Genomic DNA, 19,834 nt, shown 5'->3' with positions numbered 1-19,834 from the left:
TTCGTTGTGCGTCTTCCTTGGCAATAATCTTCCAATTATACACATTACTTTCTTTTGTATCCCCCCCCCCCTCTCAATCGACACAATCTGCTTCAGTAACGTACGCTTAGCATTTTTACCCTTTGACTGCTGTGTCATTTTAAATGTTGTTCTTTTATTTTCATACGATTTTATTCAGCTTAAGGGAGACGTCCTGTAGCGAGTGGGTTAATGAAGGTTAAATCTAACCTTTACATTTCGGAAACCTTTTACTAAACTTAATAAATCGTCTGGTGGATAAAGAATAAAATAAGAACGCCACCTGACTGTAGGGGTTCAGGTGTAATGTACAAAATAAATACCATAGGAAGAAGTGTTACCAACTCACCAAAGCCAACGAAACTACGACCCTGTTACGACGAAAGCTTGTATTCTCGTCAGTAAATGATGCTCCCTAACACCTACTTCTAAGCAATTTATTTTGCTTACTGCACCTTGCAAGTTGTACAAATCATTCTACTCGTCATGAATAACGTAAAAAAACATATTAACCTTCCGTATTCAAAATTAAATTCCTAAGGTACAGGTGCTAGGGAGCTTCCTTAAGCGACTAGAATACGGGCCACCCTTGAGTAATAAGGCCGTAATCTAGGTGACAAAAGGCTTCCTAGCATCTGTTCCTTAGCGATTTATTTTGCGTATTACACTTAACATTTCTATATTACACCTTTCCCTCGCTCTGATATTGACATAGTTTGCATCAGTAACATATGAAGGGATACTGAGGTGTATGTGCAGAATAACTCACAAAGGAAAAGGCGATATGAAATCACAAAAGCCCACTAGAAAGACTTCAATATTTCATAAGTAGATCATGCATGACATTACCACACCCCAGAAAATGTTGTAAAGAAAAACTGCATAAAATGGGGGGTTACACGACCAGGCACCGAATTGGAAAGGTGGGCTCCAGGCGATGCCCTCAAGAAGGTGTTTCTCTCTCTCTCTCTCTCTCTCTCTCTCTCTCTCTCTCTCTCTCCCTCGCCATTTCTGTAAGTCAGTATAAATTCATGAAGGCGTGATAGCAGATAAATCACTAGATGTGTCATAATGAGGTTTCGCCACGAATTTTTTCCATGAAAGGATGGTGCACATAACAGAGATAGTGATTGTGGCTGAAAGGTGCAATTACTAATACACACACACACACACACACACACACACACACACACACCATCATCATCATCATCATCATCATCATCGTCATCATCATTATTCATCGTGACCTTTAGTTCCACACAAATGAAAAATATGAATATATATAAAAATGCAAGAAAACGAAAAGAAAAACCCTGAAAACAGCTCTTCCAGTCTGCAAATCTCCATAATTATGGCATTTTGAGATGTGAACACCAGAGGGACGGGCAGCAGAAAAACCTATATTATCGCTGGCACAGGAGACTTCGTACCACTTTTCCTTAGCTATTTATTGTGCAGAATATTACACGCCAATAATAAATCCACAATGTTTAGTTTTTTCCCAGTATCGACGTAGGCTGCATTAGTAACACAGAGATTGTGTAATGTGCAGAACAACTTGCTAAGGAGGAGGTGTTAGGAAATCTAACTGACTTAAAACAAGACCCATGGCTTACCTACACCATATTCAGGGATGGATCGAGGGGGGGGATGGGGGGATGCATCCCCCCCCACCGGCCATGCATCATTGAATAAAGAGGCAATTTCAACATTGAAATATCAGTATGTAGCGTCAAGTCTTTGGTTGAATCAGCGAATCAGACCCCCACCACCGAAAATTCCTGGATCCACCCCTGACCATATTCCCAGAAGTCAAAAATACTGTACACTTCTGAGAAAGATATGTACATTGCTAAGGAAGAGATACAACGAATTCTCTGGAGCCAACGAGAATAGGGTCAAGACTCATACTGCCCCCAAATTATTAGATGCACCGCTCCATCAGGCGTACCAACCATTCAGAAGTGACATAAGACTTACTCATATATTCAGATTTTTTCTCTCTCTCTCTCTCTCTCTCTCTCTCTCTCTCTCTCTCTCTCTCTCTCTCTCTCACACACACACACACACACACACACACACACACACACACACACACCGTGCTTTAGGTGGTGCAGGCGCCCTCATCCTATCTCCCTGTTTTTCAACCCTTTCAGTGCAATGGCTACTTTGGTAAATGTAGTGATAGTGATGCTGTTAGTGATGGTGGTGGTGACAGTGTGGTATAGGAGTAGGTAAAGTAATAGTGGTGGTGTTGGCAGTGTGATCCTGGAGCGGTAGTGGTGGTGATGGTGTCAGTGGTAATGGTGGAGGCGTGGTGGAGAGACAGTGGAGGAGGAGGAAGAAGTGGCAACCATTGTGGTGACGTCCTAAGGCACTAGAGAGTCTTGGAAACTGTGTGTGTGTGTGTGTGTGTGTGTGTGTGTGTGTGTGTGTGTGTGTGTGTGAAGGAGTGAAGACACACACACACACACACACACACACACAGACGGTCGGACAGGGAGACAGACAGACAGATAGGCAGACAGACAGATAGGCAGACAGACAGAAGGAAAAAGCGTGTGCGGGGGTGTGGTCGAAGAGTCACGCAAAAACAGACACTTGCACGCAAACACTGAGGTGCATTCACATTATGACTCACACACACACACACACACACACACACACACACACACACACACTGATAAGAAACAGCCATACACAAGATTACACTCAAACAAACTGTGGTTAGGATGGGCTAGCACGGATTTCGATATGATATCATGTACGCATTCTTAAATACACATACATACACACGCACCTATATAGCCACACACACACACACACACACACACACACACACAGATAAGAAGCAGCCGCACACATGTCCGCACTCACTCAAATTACCGTACATCACATCGCAATTAGATCAGGTTGGCGCATATTGCATTATGATACCCTGTGGACTACATGTTCTTAAATACACATACTGTAGATACGCAAGTGCAGCCGTAGTAACATACATACATACATACAAACAATATTGTAAAGATCCTCTCACGCACATACACATAATAGCTTAGAAACACACACACATACATGTATAGACACATGAACTCGCTTGCAAACTGATATAAACACATAAACCAGTTCGAGGAGGGACAAAATGTAAAAAATGAAAATAAAACATTCGTAATTTTTTTTATTTCACTCCCAATCTACGGTACTTCTATAGGTAGTTGGGTAGGATCCACGAAAAAAAAGTAAAATTATCACTGATACTTTCGGTACGGTGATGTCATTTGTTTTATATATAGCTATATGTTATTTATTTATTTATTTATTTATTTTGTAGTGCCAGATAATTTCGTTCAGAATGTGGAAACTTATCGTAGAAGAGAATTTTAATTATACTCCAAAAATATGCACAATTATATGTACCGACATGGAGACTAATACACAAGCACTTAAATTCCCTTACACATGCGCACATATGGACGTTTCACAAGTTTACATGTATCTCAGAATGCCACTCCCAGACATGCTCATAAACTCTAACACACACATGGAAACATTCACCACTGCTGCAATACACACATATATACGTATAACACACACACACACACACACACACACACACACACACACACACACACACACACCACAAGCGTTACTCAACCACTTTCTAAAACACAAGCAATTAGTACCGCCTTGCCTCATGCCCGCTTCCTCACCCGCCCTTTCTCTCCCTTCCTTCCTCCCTCTCTCACCCTTTCTTTCTCTCTCCTTCTCTCTCCCTTCCTTCCTCACTCTTTCTATTGATAATACTACTTTCACCATTACTACTAATACAACTATTATTTCCTCTCTCTCTCTCTCTCTCTCTCTCTCTCTCTCTCTCTCTCTCTCTCTCTCTCTCAGCTGAACAAAATCGCCTGATGGAAGCAAAACGAAAATAATAAGCCCTCACCATACTTGATCGTTAATGGAGACTGTTTCTAAGTCCTTCAATGCGGTACCCATATGCTGAATAAAATGTCTGGCGATAACAAGAATAACACGATGTCATTGTACTGAATCTGTTAACACACTGTCTCTGTGTAGGGACTACGATTATACCAGATAAATGAAATAATCTCTCATTAGCGAAAAATATGTACCTCTTTTCGGCCATCAAAGAGAATGGGTTACAGTGATAGCGATACTTATTTTGATGATCAGGCAGTCTCTCAGCTGAATGAAATCATCCGTTATTAGCAAGAATAAAGTACCATCACAGAGAAAGAGTTATAGAGACAGTTGGTACCATAACTACAGCTGACCAGGGAGTCTTTCAGCTGAATAAAATCGTCTGTCATTAGCGAGAATATAACACTCAAGTTCTGTCAACCTCCTGAGCTAACACTCACTGCGAAAATTGCTGTTTCACACTGACTACCTCTGAATCATTTTATTCAACCTAAGAAGGATTTTTCTGGCTGTAGATTAAAAACGTCAACACCGATTCCTTTACTACAGTGTCGAGTTATCTACTTTATGCTTGCTACCGCTAGACGATTTCACTGGGTTAGGGGAGAACTTTAAAAAAAAAAAAAAAGTAGATTAAATCCCTTCAGTACGATGACTTTTTTTTTTTTACGGCCAGTCTCATTCAACCCAAAAAGGTCTCTTATAGTGAAGGTCAACAAATAATTAATAAGTAAATAAATAAATGGAACAGAGCTTTGATGGCGACCTGCGATTATACTCTGGCCACTTTAACTTGGAATAAAATTGTTATTTCTCCATTTATAATGCTGAACTGGGTAACATGAGAATACCGGCAAAATATGATGCTCCTGGAGAAAAAGTGTTATGGACAAGATGTAAAAGCCAAATTTTGTCTTATTATCACTAGGATACGGTGCCAGTCACGAAAAAAGTATAAAGTAGGCAGAGCCGTAGTAATACCTTCTGCTGCAACTGAGCTAAGGGAAATATGCTGCAAAACTGCAAAAATCTCGGCCAAGTGTTTGTGTCACATCGCCCTTGACACATGTAATCACCAGGAAAAGTCTTCTAAGTACACCAGCCTCGGGTCTCACCACTGGCTACATCTCTCATTATTATAATTCAAGGTGCCACACAGTTTTCTTGTTTTTCTTTTTTCTGTTTGTGCACTCAGGGACAAAACTTCGCCTACTGTTCAACTGCGTCCTCTTTCACACTTGGAGCATGTTGGTCACTTTTCTCCCGAACGCATCACATCAAAGAGCATCATCTACTGGCAGAAAAACATACCAAGCTTCTTTCAGCATAGGATTATTAACCAGAAGAGAAAAATGAGAGCAGAAGAGGTGAAATATTATGCGAACTTTTGTTGCCTACTGTAAAAGATTATTATCAAGGTGTAAGAGTGCCTACTACCGTTTATTATTTATTGTTATAAAGAAATTAAACTCCCTCCACCCATTCATCACCCAGTCCTGTATTGCCCCATCAGGAGCGTAGAAGACCAGGACTAGGTTATTTAGTCCGGGCACTGATGGCGATAATGATCTACACCATTCCCGTGAGCAGCAGTGTGAGTACTAAACCCCCCAAAACCCAGGAACTGAACACCGATGGGCCACATCCGTTAGGAGAGTCTTAATTTACCAAACCACCTGTCGTCCATTAGTTGGTTATATGATCACCACTCTGCGCTGTAAATAGTTTCGTGGAGTACAGTAAACCATGTGGCTTGTCACTCAGTGTATAGTAACCTGTAGGTAGTACTACATCGAGTGAGTGGAAGGAGAAGTCTCTACCTACCACAAAAATCAATAATAAAAAATCACTAAACTAAAACTGCACATTAGGGTAGACCATCATGAATCAACAAACTGTGACGGAAGAAAAAAATCGACGCAGACTAGGTTACTCTTGAAGACGTGGTTAGTATTTATAAACTCTCCTAAACTTAAACTCTGTATATAAGTTTCTTTTCATTCATCGAGCTACCAAACATTTAACTAGAAAGCTCTCAGAGCGCGCATACCTTGGTCAATGCCATTGCCATTAAAAGGAATCCGTATCCGGATCCGTGGATATAGGATGCGGATCCGGATCCGCCCAAAAATTCAATCAATTTCTCTTTAGCCCATGACCCACCCTTCCACAAAATTTCATCAAAATCCGTTCTTAACTTTTAGAGTAATACCGGAACGGGATCCGTGGATATAGGATCCAGATCCGGATCCACCCCAAAATTTACTTGATTCTTTCTCACTCCATGGCCCACCCTTCCACGCAAATTCATTGAAATTCACTAAGAACTTTTGATGACACTATTCGGGATACTCCGGATCCAGATCCGCCCCTAAATTTTATCATTTCTTCCTTGGATCATGGCCCACCCTTCCAAAATATTTACTTAAAATCCGTTCATAAATTTTTTAGTAATCCTGCTAACAGAAAGACAAACAAACCAACGCGGGCTAAAACATAACGTCCTTAGCGGAGGTAATGACTGAACCAACTGATTATCAAAGTTAGACGCACCGTAAAACAAATCAACGTGTAGTACGACAACAGTTAACTATTATGGAAATTTTTTGTCTGAAAAACTGACTATTGTGAAGTCTTCTTTACCACAGAAACTGGCTATATTCTGACGCAGACTGTCCAATCCTGTAGGTCGTAGGAAAAGTTGGAATAAGAGCAGCCGTTTCATTAGTCCGCTTCTTAGTACTAATGCAGACGTGATGCAAATGTGACGTTATGGTAAGAAAGTGGCCCAACTGAAGAAGCTGTTAGGCTACTGTAGCCAGAAAACCCCAACCGGAGTGGCGGCCTTTCATAGGTTTGATCCTCAAGAAATAACTCAGGTATTCTCAGTCATGTAATACCATCAAGGGAAGCAGGCTGATCATCTACCCTTAAATGTACTGGATTACGGTTTCCTAGCCTCGGACACCTACACCTCGAAGGAGGTAACGTGGGATTACTTGTTACATGTGTTTTATTTATTTATTTATTTATTGTTTGCCGATCTTTGTATGACGAGATCTTGCGTTTGTTTGTGAATAAGGTCCTTGCTCTTGCTAACGGTACGGTCGATTTTGCTAGCCAGTAATGAAGCGCTGGTGAGACGCGTGAGTCAGTGTGCTAATTACGAGAGGCGCACTGGTTGTTTAGATGGCTTGTGTCTTGGGTTACAACACACAGTGGAAGCGATCAGCACAGAGGGAGGCGAGGGCGGGGGAGGGGAGGGGGGGTGCGCTAGAACACAGCATTTCTCCAGCATTACGCCAACACACACACACACACAAACACGTACGTCTGTTTGACTCTCTCTCTCTCTCTCTCTCTCTCTCTCTCTCCGGCATAGTAAGAATATAACAGTATCCGTAATTACGAAGAATAAAGTTATGTGTCTGCTTTATACTGAATAAGTGTTTCCTATGATAAGAGTTTCCGTTCACAGATTTGCTTCCGGCAGCTGATGGCACTTGGACTAAAAAGAGTTGTAATTATTCGCGGTTTCCAACACACTGCTGATATAATGTAGTGTTTTAGGCATTGCAGAACTTAGGCGTTAAGAGGATGGATGTTGGGTTGTGTGGTGTGGTGTTGTGTTGTGCGGTGTGGTGGTGTGTACTGTGTTGTGATGAGGAGTGGTGTTGTATGGTATGGGTATGGTGTGGTAGGGAGAGGGTGATGCGATGTGACAGAGGTAAAGTGGTGTCGTGAGGGACAAAGGGTGTACTGTACTGGTGATGTTGCACTTAGAGTCACCCCCCTCCCCCACTGTCACTCCTCTGTGTGTGTGTGTGTGTGTGTGTGTGTGTGTGCGCGCGCGCGCTTAGTCTTCTGTGTCTGCGCTGTTATCTACACTGTCCCTGTTCATTTCTTCAGCTGTATATGCATGTGCGTTGTCTATGCTTGTGTTGTCGTTCCTGTGTCTTTTCGTTTTCAGTCATCCCTCCAGCTGTGTCTGTGTTGTACTTTGTGTCTGCACTGTCGTCAGTGTCGGCACTTTATTATGTCTGTTCTGTCGTCTGAGTCTGTCTTGTATTAGTCATCCTTCTGTCTTTGTGTCTAATGTCGTCTGACTCTCTGCGTCTCCTTCACATCACTCCGTTACTCCAGTTATCCACATGTTGTCCGCTCAACAGAACACATAACCTACTCATCTTACCGCTCTTGACTGTAATAAGTTTGCTCTGTATTTTCGCTGGCTTTGGAGATTTTGCAACACTATTCCTCTGCATTTCACTTGCTTATTACACCTTAATATCTTACTGCATCATGCTGATGCAAACATGTCGACAACAAAGAAATAAAATAACAGACAAGACATTCTTTAGGCACATACTACTCAAAATAAACCGCTAAGGAAAAGTGATATGAAGTCTCTTTATTCCAACTTGCACACTGTTTTCCTATCACTGAAGCTTTTTTATCCTTATACTCAATCTCTTTACTAGAAGGGGTTATCCCAAATAGAAACTGTCTGGCGATAGCAAGAAATAAATACAAAATGTCACCACACTGAAATTCTTAATGGAGTCTTTCTAATCCATTCACTACAACAGGTTTCAGTTACAAATATACTGAATTAAATCGCCTACCAGTAGCAAGAATAGCGTACCAGCAACGAGTCATTGTACGTAATGGGTTAAAATGAATGATTATCCATTTCATTTCTTCATTAGCATTCTGGCTGACCTGACTGATGTAATGTTTGTTAGTTATCAAATACGCTCGTAACCCTTTTAGTGGGCCAGAGACACGACAATAATTTTTCCTGGCTAACTTAAGGCGAATGTATTTAGCTGAAAAAATCTTAATGGAAGTGACTGTCTCTGGCTGGAATTAAGCTTTTACTGATTTCACTATCTGAGTTTGTATTACTTTGCGATATCTTATTTTTCTATCTTATTTCTTGCTACCGATTACCAATTCTACAAGTGACTAGGGGGTTCTTTGTAATGTAAATCTTCCCAGGGACGTAAATTGCAGTGTGATTGTCTATTCTCGGGTCAGAACACTACGAAGGGGGTAAAGGAGGATTGACTGTTATGTGTTTAGAAGAGCCGAGTAAAGCGAAATAACGGAGAACGAACACACACACACACACACACACACACTTGGCAGGATGACTAGCGACAACAGAGACACAGCTGGAGGGATGACTGGGGGACTCCATTGTAAAGAGATTTTTGGACAACTTCCGTCATTGTGGTGTCGCTGTCATCCACCCAGCTGCTGAAAATTACTTAACGCTCGTAATTAGTGGGGCAGTTAAAAAAAATACGGGTGTCTTGGGATCTGTCAGCCATTACAAATCACGAAAGTTAACAATGATGATAATGGTTTGGCGGTAACAGAAAGATCATAATAGGGAACCATGTCTAATCCGCTTATTATATGATCTCAAGGGATGACAGTAACTTACCGGAGTGAGATGCATCAGAGTAATAATAGCGATCAAATCTGGGGGGAAAGACAGAAAAATATTTTATCCTGCTATGGGATAACACAGGCTAAGGCATAAGTATAGTTTTACAATAAACTCAGTTCCATCTTAAGCATACAATACAAACTGACTGCATATCTTAAAGAGACGTTGTGAACAAAGATCAGTGCTGGTAAATCATCCGCCTTGTGGTCTTGGTCTAAGGTCGCTAATTGGGGTGATGGTAGTATGTTGCGCGCTGGTTCGAATCTCCAAGAGAAAGCTGGAAGTTTACTGATCGTGAATTAAATCGTGGGCATTGGCCAGTCATCTACCTTTCAATGGTCCGGACAACGGTAGCCTTTCACAGGCTACTGTAATGTGAGTTTGGTTGTTACCTTCTTTCAATAAAGTCTAATGAAAATGGTAACAAAGATAACTAAAAGGTGCAAAAAGTCGGTCTTGCATATATATTTTGATTTATGAAATCTGTTACTGTATCTCATGCATATGAAACAATATCATGAGCGGGCGACATATCGGTTTTAATAATAAACACACAGACTATCAACCTACACACTAAAAAGGAAAACTATACGGCCCAAATCCTTCACCGTGACACCTGCTCTGTTCTCCTTGGTTATACCCATAGGAATTTAACAATCATGATGTACAAAGGAACATTACTGCCACCAATAATAATAATAATAATAATAATAATAATATTCTATCTATCTATTGCCAGACGCCATAATTCCTAAGGGGTGGCCATTTGACTCTGAGTTAGTTGTTTTACGGGGAGGGGCACTAACCCTCCACCAACCCACTTGTTGACACGTAGGGAGATAATAATAATAATAATAATAATAATAATAATATTACTACTACTACTATTATTATTATTATTATTATTATTATTTACTAAGAATAGTAGTAAGTGCTGTGATGGTGTTGGGTGTTGTGGTGATGGTGGTTGTGGTGCTGAGAGCTGCTGTAATGATTATGATGACGGAGGTTGTGCTGCTGATGGTAATGGTTATGTCGCTGTGGTGATGGTGTTGGTGGCGATGGTGGTGATGAGTGAGGTGATGATAAAGACTGGCTGTTTGCCCCCCCCCCTCTCTCGCTCTCTCTCTGTTTCCTCCCCACTTTCCTACTCCCCTTTCCTCCCTTTCTTGTTTTTACCTTCTCCCTTCTCCCATCCCTTCTTGTGGCTTATCTTCCTTATCTCTCCATACTTCTACTTCTCTCCCTCTCCCTACGTCCATATCCTTGTCAGACATGGGGTAATAGTAATATGTAATAGTAATAGTAGTAGACTATTACAGGGTTTTCAAAGTAATAGTAACAGATCACAAGTTCCTGGCTGTAATAGTAATTGTAACAGTAACAGAAGGCAAGCAACTGATAACTGTATATTACGTTCCCAATACAGACACTTCTTTAATAACGTTTACCATAATCAATAAAAACAGCCTTCTTACCATGGTTACCTATTGGTTGCTCTCCAAGCTGCAGGTACACCACAAGAGACCGTGCAGAATGGAGAGTGGTCAACAGGCCATCAGATGATCTAGACATACTTGTGCATTCCATGGAACAGCCTCCCAACGATAACGAAAATAAAAACCATTTTCAATTTAATTAATACCATTATAGTAAATAATACATTAATAGTAATAGTAATACTAATAGATGACCATGTAATAGTAATAGTAATAGTAATAGATGACCACTAAAGTAATTATAACTAATATAATTGAGAGCAACTGAAATTAATAGTAATAGAAACACAGTAACAGACCCCATGTCTGATCCTTGTCTCTTTCTCCCCTTCCCTTCCCTTAGCCTTATCTCCCTCCGTCTCACTCTCTTCCCTCTTGCCCACCTCATTCCGTCTCTCCTCTCTACTCTCCCTTTTCTTCTTTCTGTCTAAACGTATCCAGGGCTTCTGAGAATGAGGTGGAATGATAAGCCCTATGGTGTGATTGTGTGACAGCATATAAGAGAAGGTGATGCGAAGCCGGCAGAAAGATCGTTACTGAGCTGGGACACTAACGTCTGGGAGTGCATCTTCACGAACCTACCCCTTACAGGTTGTGGTGTCAGACAACATATAGATAAGCAGGTCTCTTCCTCCCTTCACATTTCTTCACTAATCTTCCTCCCTTCCCTCTTGCCTCCTTTTGTAACTTCTACCCCCCCGCCCCCTCTCCACCTCCCTTCCTCTGTTTACACCACTCTCCTCCCCTCCCTCCCTCTCTACCTCCCTCTGTTTACACCACCTCAAGAGCCTCCTCCTCCTCCCACCTTCCCTCATCCCCTCCTCTCTCTACGTACCTGCATACTCCTTTACCTTATTATATATACTGTATATACATACACACAAATTCATGCGTCGTCTTCAACTCGGTCCGGTCATTATAGGTCAAATGAGTTGTGAAATGAATCCCACTGATTTCCGACGAATATTAATTCAGTACGATGACGTCTTTACGTTTTTAGTTCAATCTTGTCATCTTCATACAATTTTACCCAGCTTAAAAGAATTCTGAGCTCAAGGGGACTGGATATGACCTTCATTAACCCCTTCACCACTAGGATACTCTCCGAAGTTAAATACATTAATATCGCCTGCCGGTATTATTACAAAAAAGAAAAAAAAAAGGAATAACTGACGTCCCCTGGCTGAAGGGGTTAATTTAAGTGCGCGAGGTTGGACGGAGCTTAGATAGTGGAGTGGCGCATCATAAGAGGGGTCAATAATTTATCAGCGTTGTTTGGTCGGGTTAAGGATGGCCAATCGTTTGCGGGATGCCCTGGAATGGGTTCGACCACCACTGAGTTAGTAAGGTTGACGCTCACAAGTTAATGCCTGTCCGCACAATCGAATAATTAAACCTACACCATGTCATTGCAAGAGGGTAAGAAAGAAGTGCAAAAGAATATTCTTGTGCATGTTATGTGTACATTGTTTTATTTCGAAGTTGTGTACATCACTGCAAAAAAATATTAAGATGTTGTAAACAGTAATAAAAGGGTAAGGAAGAGGTGCGAAAGATAATATTTCCTGTGCGTTATTTATATCTTTTAATACAGGCGTGGTGTACATACAACACATTAGCACATTCGCCGCTTCATCCCGAGGACGTCTCTTATATATGAACCTTTGTTTCATCCACACAATTTTATTAAGCTCAGTAGAGACATCGATATGGCGAGGTTAGATGATTGTTTTCCTCAACACCATAACTTCCATAACTTGAATGTAATAGCCTCTGGGTTGCCTAATTAAAATGAAAAGTATGTCGACAAACTGAAGAGGTTGACTCCTTCACTCCAATAACGAATTTTTAAAAATCTTTTTACTGCCAGAGAGTGTTATGCGATTTTCAAATAATCTCTAACAGTGAAGGGGTTAATGAGGGTTATAACTACTCCTTCTGCTCTTAAAAGTATTTCATAAGCCGAATAAAATTGTCCAAAGGTAACAAGAGTAAAATTCAAAACACATTATCTTAATAGAGGCGTTACTATTTGAAATTCGCTCATAAACTGAATAAAATCACCTGGAGATATTAGGAGTAACAAAAACAAGCACGTTATGGTAGTGAAGGGGCTTATGGAGAATATCTAACCCCTCCAGTTTAGCTGAATAAAATCGTCCGGAGGTATCAGGAGCAAAGCATATAAGACGTCATCGTAGTGAAGGGGTCAATTTATCAGGGAGCCTTCTAAGTCATACGAACATAAGGGCCCTGCATGGACGGAAATTGGCCGTGACGTCAGCATAGATATACTGCACTCGAGTGGCCAGATTACCACTGGGTTCGGAAGTGTGTTATCGGGGGAATATGTGTACTCAAGGACGTAAGTTGGTATTAATATCCAATGGGTCTACTTCACACTTTGAGTATGTCCGTCAGGCTACTTCACACATGGGTTATCTCCGTCAGTGTCTTCACACGTAAGGCATGTCCGTCACTGTTTCTACATACATGGGCCATGTCCGTCACTGCATCAATCTCACACTTGGGGAAAATTCGTCATTGCATCTACATAACACTTAGGTCATGTCCGTCACAACATTACTTAACACTTAGGCCATGTCCGTCACGTCTACTTCACACTTAGGGCATGTCCGTCACTAAGTCTACCTCACACTTTGGGCATGTTCGTCACTGTCTCTACCTCACACTTAGGCCATGTTCGTCACTGCCCCTAACCCACACTTAGACCATGTTCGTCACTGCGTCTACCTCACACACAGGGAATGTCCGTCACTCTCCTATCGGAAAGAGTGATACAGAGTTAGAGAAATTTATAGAGAGCCCTTTTCCATTTGATTAACCAGAAAAGAACGTCTGACTGGAAGTACAAGTTGGGGAATATTACGCTAACATATGACATTGATTGTACCTTTGTGTGTGTGTGTGTGTGTGTGTGTGTGTGTGTGCAAGGGGCGCTCAAGTCTCTAATGATATAGAATCTAGTTGTTCATTTAGGGTGAGAGACGGTAGGTCACAAATGGCACTCAGATAGTGAGGGTGAAAGGCTGGAGAACGCCCGTAATATCATTGGCTGAGCAGAGTTCGTAGGACCTCTCCCTGGAGAATTTATTCTCTCCGACAAGGAGAGTATGTTTTCACCCCTATTTGTATGTGTTGTTTGTTAGTTAGTTTGTCTGTTAGCATGATTACTCAAAAACTAAAAGAGAGATTTGGGACAAATTTGGTGGGTAGACAGCCCATGTCTCAGGGAACAATCGGTTAACTTTTGGGACCAAGCCGGATCGTATTACAGATTCTGGATCCGGAAAACGTTTTTTGTGAAACCCTAATCAATGATGAGAAAACCTAACTCATTATGAAGAGCGGTTTAGAAATTACGTTGCCCTTGTCGGATAGATGCGCTCCACTGAGTGCCCTTCTAGATTTCAGTATTTCACCTTTTTATTCTATTGTACTTCATATCTTTATGATATTCACACACTTTGCATTAATAATATACTTGAGAATATTAATGTGCACTGTGCAGAATAAATCGCTCAGAAACAGATGACACGAAATCTCATTTTTTAAAATGAGACTACAAGTCTGGAAAACGGCCGTATTATAGGTATCCTAGCACTTTATTCTTGGCAGATTATTATGTCTATTACATCACCATATACTCTTTTATGTTGTTTCTATATTTTTATTGCCGAGATAGTTTCTTTCAGTAACGCAGAAGTGGATACAAAGGTACAATATGAATAACTATACCGCTGAGGAACAGGTACTATGCAATCTATAGTACATTTCAACCATCATATCTGTGAATGAATAAACACTAACAGCCGACTTGCACACATCTGACATGGGGTGGGGGGTAGTTTTGCTGTAAACGTTCAAGTCATAGTTTACACGTCCTGTATAGCAATTAATCCGAAAGACCGAAGGACAACACTGTCACTGGAGAAATTACTGTATACCCAGCGCTATCTGCACGGATCTGACCTCTTTAGCATGGTGACAAATATCATATCTTGTTCTTGCTGCCAACAGATGATTATATTCAACTTACAAGAGACATGCGATAGCACATAGGGTCAGAAAGAAACTACATTAACACCTTTGATACGAGAGATCTTCGGGGTGTCGGGTGAGAGGGGCATGTGGAAATGACGAGAAAATGTTGTAAAAAGGAAAGGGTGAAGACCAAGTGAGATGGATGTGTACTCTAATATATTCGAGTGTTTTAAAACGTGTTCACTGACTTCCTGGTTGCAATCCCCGCAGAGTTATTAAGGAGTGGATTACGCAACTTAGAGTCGTATTCTAAGTGGTTTTGGAGATTTCTTAACTTGTTGGGGTTGATTGCTCGTGTAATGCCACTCAGGGATGAGTGAGGCTGGTCACTCTCATCTTAAATGTCGGGATCAACTGCCTAGCCCCGGGCTTCTACGCTCCTCATGGGGCAATGTAGGATTGGATGATAGGTAGATTTACCGTAACGATTTACTTTTGCATCTTACATCTAAGTATCCTATGTCTGTTATCGATCCAAACTATATTCATAAAAAACCTTATAAGTAACATACAAAAATGTGAAGCTGTTATATGAAAAATAAATCGCTAAGGAAGAAGTGTTACGATGTCCAATACAACCCAGAATATGACACTAAGCACCTACAGGTTGAAAAATGATGCCCATATTGTCGTTGGCAACTTAAAAATTTCGTGGTAAATCTTCCGTAGCGATTATGTGACGTACTACGCCTTAATATCTTTTTTTTTTTTTTTTTTTAAATAAATCTTCTTTAACAGTAGTAGTGTTTGCATCGGTAACATCATTGAAGGTCGGTGTATTATGTAGAGTAAATCGGTGAGAAAGAAATGTTACGAATTCCCCAAAGTCAACGAGAATGCGGCCCTGCGACTTGTATGCCGGGGCCGTATTACTGTTATGAAACTATAAGGGACGGGGCCTTGATTTTAGTCAGGTTGGGGAAAAAAAAAGCGACTATAATGACAAAATAAATGAATAAATAAATAACCTTAGTAACAGCAGTCTCTTTCCCACAGAGGCTGGCCACAGACTGGCTTGGTGCACTGGAAACTCCCTCAAATCTCACCCAATCCTCTGCTGGGTGATGAGGCGGCCTGCTGGTGAACTGGGACGTGTACTGAAAGAACTGAGTAGGATTGTTGGATTGTACTGGTGAGGAAACGGCCTACTGGTGAATTAGGGCGTGTACTGGTGATTGATGATGGAGACTAGAATGCCGAAGAACATGAGACATACTGTGATGTGTACAGACTGGTAGGAGGATCCCAAGGTGGTTTGGGGACTGTGCAGCTGCTGGACAAGAGGAAATATTGGTCAAAGTCATAGTGGTTACCTTAGTGTTTTGATGTGACCGAGTGAACTAGTAAAAAAACTGTATACTGGGAAGGTGGCCATACTGATGAGAGAAAAGTTGAATTGGTGAAACAAAATTGGTTGGTTATTGGTCCGGGAGCTGGAGAGAAGAACGAGTACTTGAAACCAGGTTACAGTACCATGAAATGAAAACGGTACCGGTGATCGAAAATTTCCTAACCTAACATAATCATCCCTACCGAACCCAGTCTAACCTAACCTAACGAAACGAAACCTATCCCAACCCAAATAAACCAAACGCAACACAGCCCAACCGAACCCAGCCAAACACAAGCTCTACCATCAACAGCTTCTGTACAAGGGGTGGTGTACTGGGGAGACAGAAGGATCGGTGTTACTGGTGAAGCGATAGCATCCATCCAGGTTCAACATCAACCATGGCCAACCGTGAGATCAACATTCGCATCCCTCTGCCCAACCTGAGTGCTCTGTGTTGCTGGGCCTCTGAGAAAACAGGTAAGGGGCTATTTGTTTATCTGTCTGTCTGTATGTCTGTCTGTTGTTATCTCTATCTGTAAATCTCACTGCTCAATTGCTATTTTGCTTATCTGTCGTCCTATATATTACGCGATCTGATGTTGTACTGACAAAAGAAAAGTTTCTCTAGCAATTTATTTATCTACAGTATATAACTATATATGTCTGTCTGTCAGTGTATCCATCTGTATATATATATATATATATATATATATATATATATATATATATATATATATATATATATATATATATATATATATATCCCATTGGAGCCCAGTGTCCCCAGTACTAGACAGAAATGGGAATTTTCAAATCTTTACAAAGTAAGGAACCCCAGTGTAGGGACCTATGAGCTTCGCGATTGTGAGCCGATATGCGGAGGGCCGTACGCTTAATACCCTCCCAGTGCAATGCCTCGCTCTGCAGCCCTGGGATCCAATGGGATATACCGGTATATATATATATATATATATATATATATATATATATATATATATATATATATATATATAAAACTTGGGAGGAAGTGTATTATACAGGGGAGTAATAGTTAATTTAACAGCGGGAGGGTTTACTATGGTGGGTGCATGCTAACCACTTCTATACAAGAGGTCCTTCCTAAGATTAATATAACTGCCAAGCGGTAGCAGGAACGACACAGAAAAACTGCTGTTGTTATGAAGGGCTTGCAATAGTTTTTTGCCCCTTTCAGTATCGCAGCACCTACAACCGTACATTATAATCTTGCTACCGCTTGACTGCTTTATTCATATAGCGAAATTTATTCTATTCAGCATGTTAAATTGTTCTGCATTTTCGCCTGAGTGTCTATGGAAAATGCACACCATACTTCCACACAAACTGTGACGTCTTGTGCGCTGGCTGCTGCCCAAGATCTTACTCAGGACGAGGGTGGCGGAGGGCGATCTCGTAGTAGCACTGGTTATTTCTGAATATCCATACCCTTAATGCTCCCCCCTTTCATGTGTGTGTGTGTGTGTGTGTGTATGTGTGTGTGTGTGTGTGTGTGTGTGTGTGTGTGTGTGTGTGTGTGTGTGTGTGTGTGTGTGTGTGTGTGTGTGTGTGCGTGCGTGCGCGCGACCTGCTCTTCAACCCCTTTCACTAACAGATGCGTCCTAAAAATTTTAGGTGAACAGTCAGACAGAAGCAAAAATGAAATGAAGGCTGCACGTGTTAAGGAAGCCTGCCATCCCTTCAGTAGCCCAGAAGCTTAATAAAAGCGTCTGGCAATACCAAGAATAAGACAAAAAGAAAGAAAAAAACTGAGTCTCCCATAAGCTAAATGAAACAGCCTGACAAAAGCAAGAACAAGAAAACTGAAAAAGAAAAAAAAAAAAACTAGAGCCCCCCAAGGGGAGAATCACACCAGCCGCGAGCCGATACATATCCAGCGCGGCTCAGAATATGACCTTGGCCTTGACCTACTTTCACCAATTTCGAACTCGTAGGAGACTTTCATCCCCACTATACACCTGTAAAATTTTGTGATATCTTGAGCGGTTGCGAAGATATCGTGGAAACAGACACACAGACCTTGACCTACTTTCACCAATTTCGAACTCGTGGGAGATTTTCATCCTTACTACACACCCGTAAAATTTTGTGATAATATCTTGAGCGGTTGCGAAGTTATTGTGGTAACAGACACACAGACAGGCAGATAAATTGAAAACAATAACAGCTTCTCTATCGCGGCTGGTAATGAAAGTCACCATATTGAAGTGATCAATCCTCTCACGGTCACGCCTACTCATGCATTTTGGTCCTGCTGACGCCTGACGACTATGGGCGGTATTGTTAGTGGCCTTGGAGACTTCCTAGCACCTCTTCCGTAGCGATTTATTTTTCTTGCTTTATCGCATTTTTTTTTTTGTTTGCGTTATTTGTATCGTTTCAGTGGCAACATACAGATGGTTTGTATCACCGACATAAAAAAGGATATTAAAGTGCAGAAAACAAAATAAATCGCTGGGGAAGAGGTACTACGAATCATCCTATGACACTTTGAAAACGACCCTTTCATTGAGCTAAGAGTAAACCACAGAAACTCTATTTACCCGGGGTAACTCTACTATTGTGTCTCAAGGATTTGACTCGGCTTAGTGAGTCATAGGAGCCAGTGTTTATCTGTATCATGTGGTTGCAGAAAGAACGTAACATGCATGACGTACTGGGCCTGAAGTGTTTAACATCTATAAATACAGGCATAGTCATTCATCCGTATCCTGCACGGCACACACACTCATTGTTTGTGTAATTGTTAGAACTGTGGGCGGTACCAGTGTAATGTGTTGTCTGCGTCACTACATCCTGCCTCACTGTCACGCGACCACAAGCCAAGCAACACTCACATGCACAGTAGCCAGAGGGGAAAATGAGCCTTCCCCTCCTCTACTGTATAAGAGGGAGTGTCACTTTCCCCAAAAGTAAATCATACCACTGTCTGTCACCACTTGTCTGTTGCCTAACCATATGTGCCTTGTCTCTGTCCTACCCTCCTCCTAACTCCACTACGACTTTACCATTTACACCGAGGCAACTGTAGTAGTTGGGATATACTCGTATACTATATATTATGTGATATTCAGTAATGCCCTAACCATCTCAAGTATATTTAGTGCAGTTACGGTTAAAACAATTAAATAAAAAAAAATGTAAACCGTACACCTCTTACATTTCTAGCTTCTCACGACACAAGCGATAAAAATTATGCAGATTTATACAAAGAACAGGAAAGAGTTATGAGTAGACAAGTACCAGAATGATCCACAACCCAACAATACAAGATTTTCTTCAGGAATAATATGTCACAGAAAAAAAAAAAAAAAAAACTAAGTATGATTCGTACAATGAGTGCAGGATATTCAGGAGGAGGAGAGAAGGGAATGGAATCTACATATAATTTCGTAAAGGAGTGGGGGAGGGACGTTCGGGGTGAAGGGGGAAGGGATGGGACTTTTTGGAAGATCAGTACTGGTAACATGTAACCAA

At 41.2% G+C, this 19,834-nt stretch overlaps 2 protein-coding genes across 6 annotated transcripts in view; one reads left to right on the top strand and one right to left on the bottom strand.

The window, feature by feature from the left end:
- Positions 1-19,834, bottom strand: part of LOC145413852 (carbohydrate sulfotransferase 4-like) — a 610,328-nt gene that overhangs the window by 179,485 nt on the left and 411,009 nt on the right. The window lies entirely within an intron of this gene.
- Positions 1-19,834, top strand: part of Rho1 (ras-like GTP-binding protein Rho1) — a 98,255-nt gene that overhangs the window by 27,795 nt on the left and 50,626 nt on the right. For all 5 annotated transcript variants that reach the window (XM_080283523.1, XM_080283521.1, XM_080283524.1 and 2 more), the window contains exon 2: positions 15,985-16,798. In XM_080283523.1, coding sequence (XP_080139649.1) covers positions 16,720-16,798 — 79 coding nt within the window. In that variant the 5' untranslated portion in view covers positions 15,985-16,719. The remainder of the gene's footprint in view (positions 1-15,984; positions 16,799-19,834) is intronic.

Source organism: Coenobita brevimanus, chromosome 97, assembly GCF_032717465.1.
Source record: "Coenobita brevimanus isolate Jiangsu-jjx chromosome 97, ASM3271746v2, whole genome shotgun sequence".
NCBI lineage: Eukaryota > Metazoa > Arthropoda > Malacostraca > Decapoda > Coenobitidae > Coenobita > Coenobita brevimanus.
This window is presented reverse-complemented; position numbering and strand designations above follow the sequence as displayed.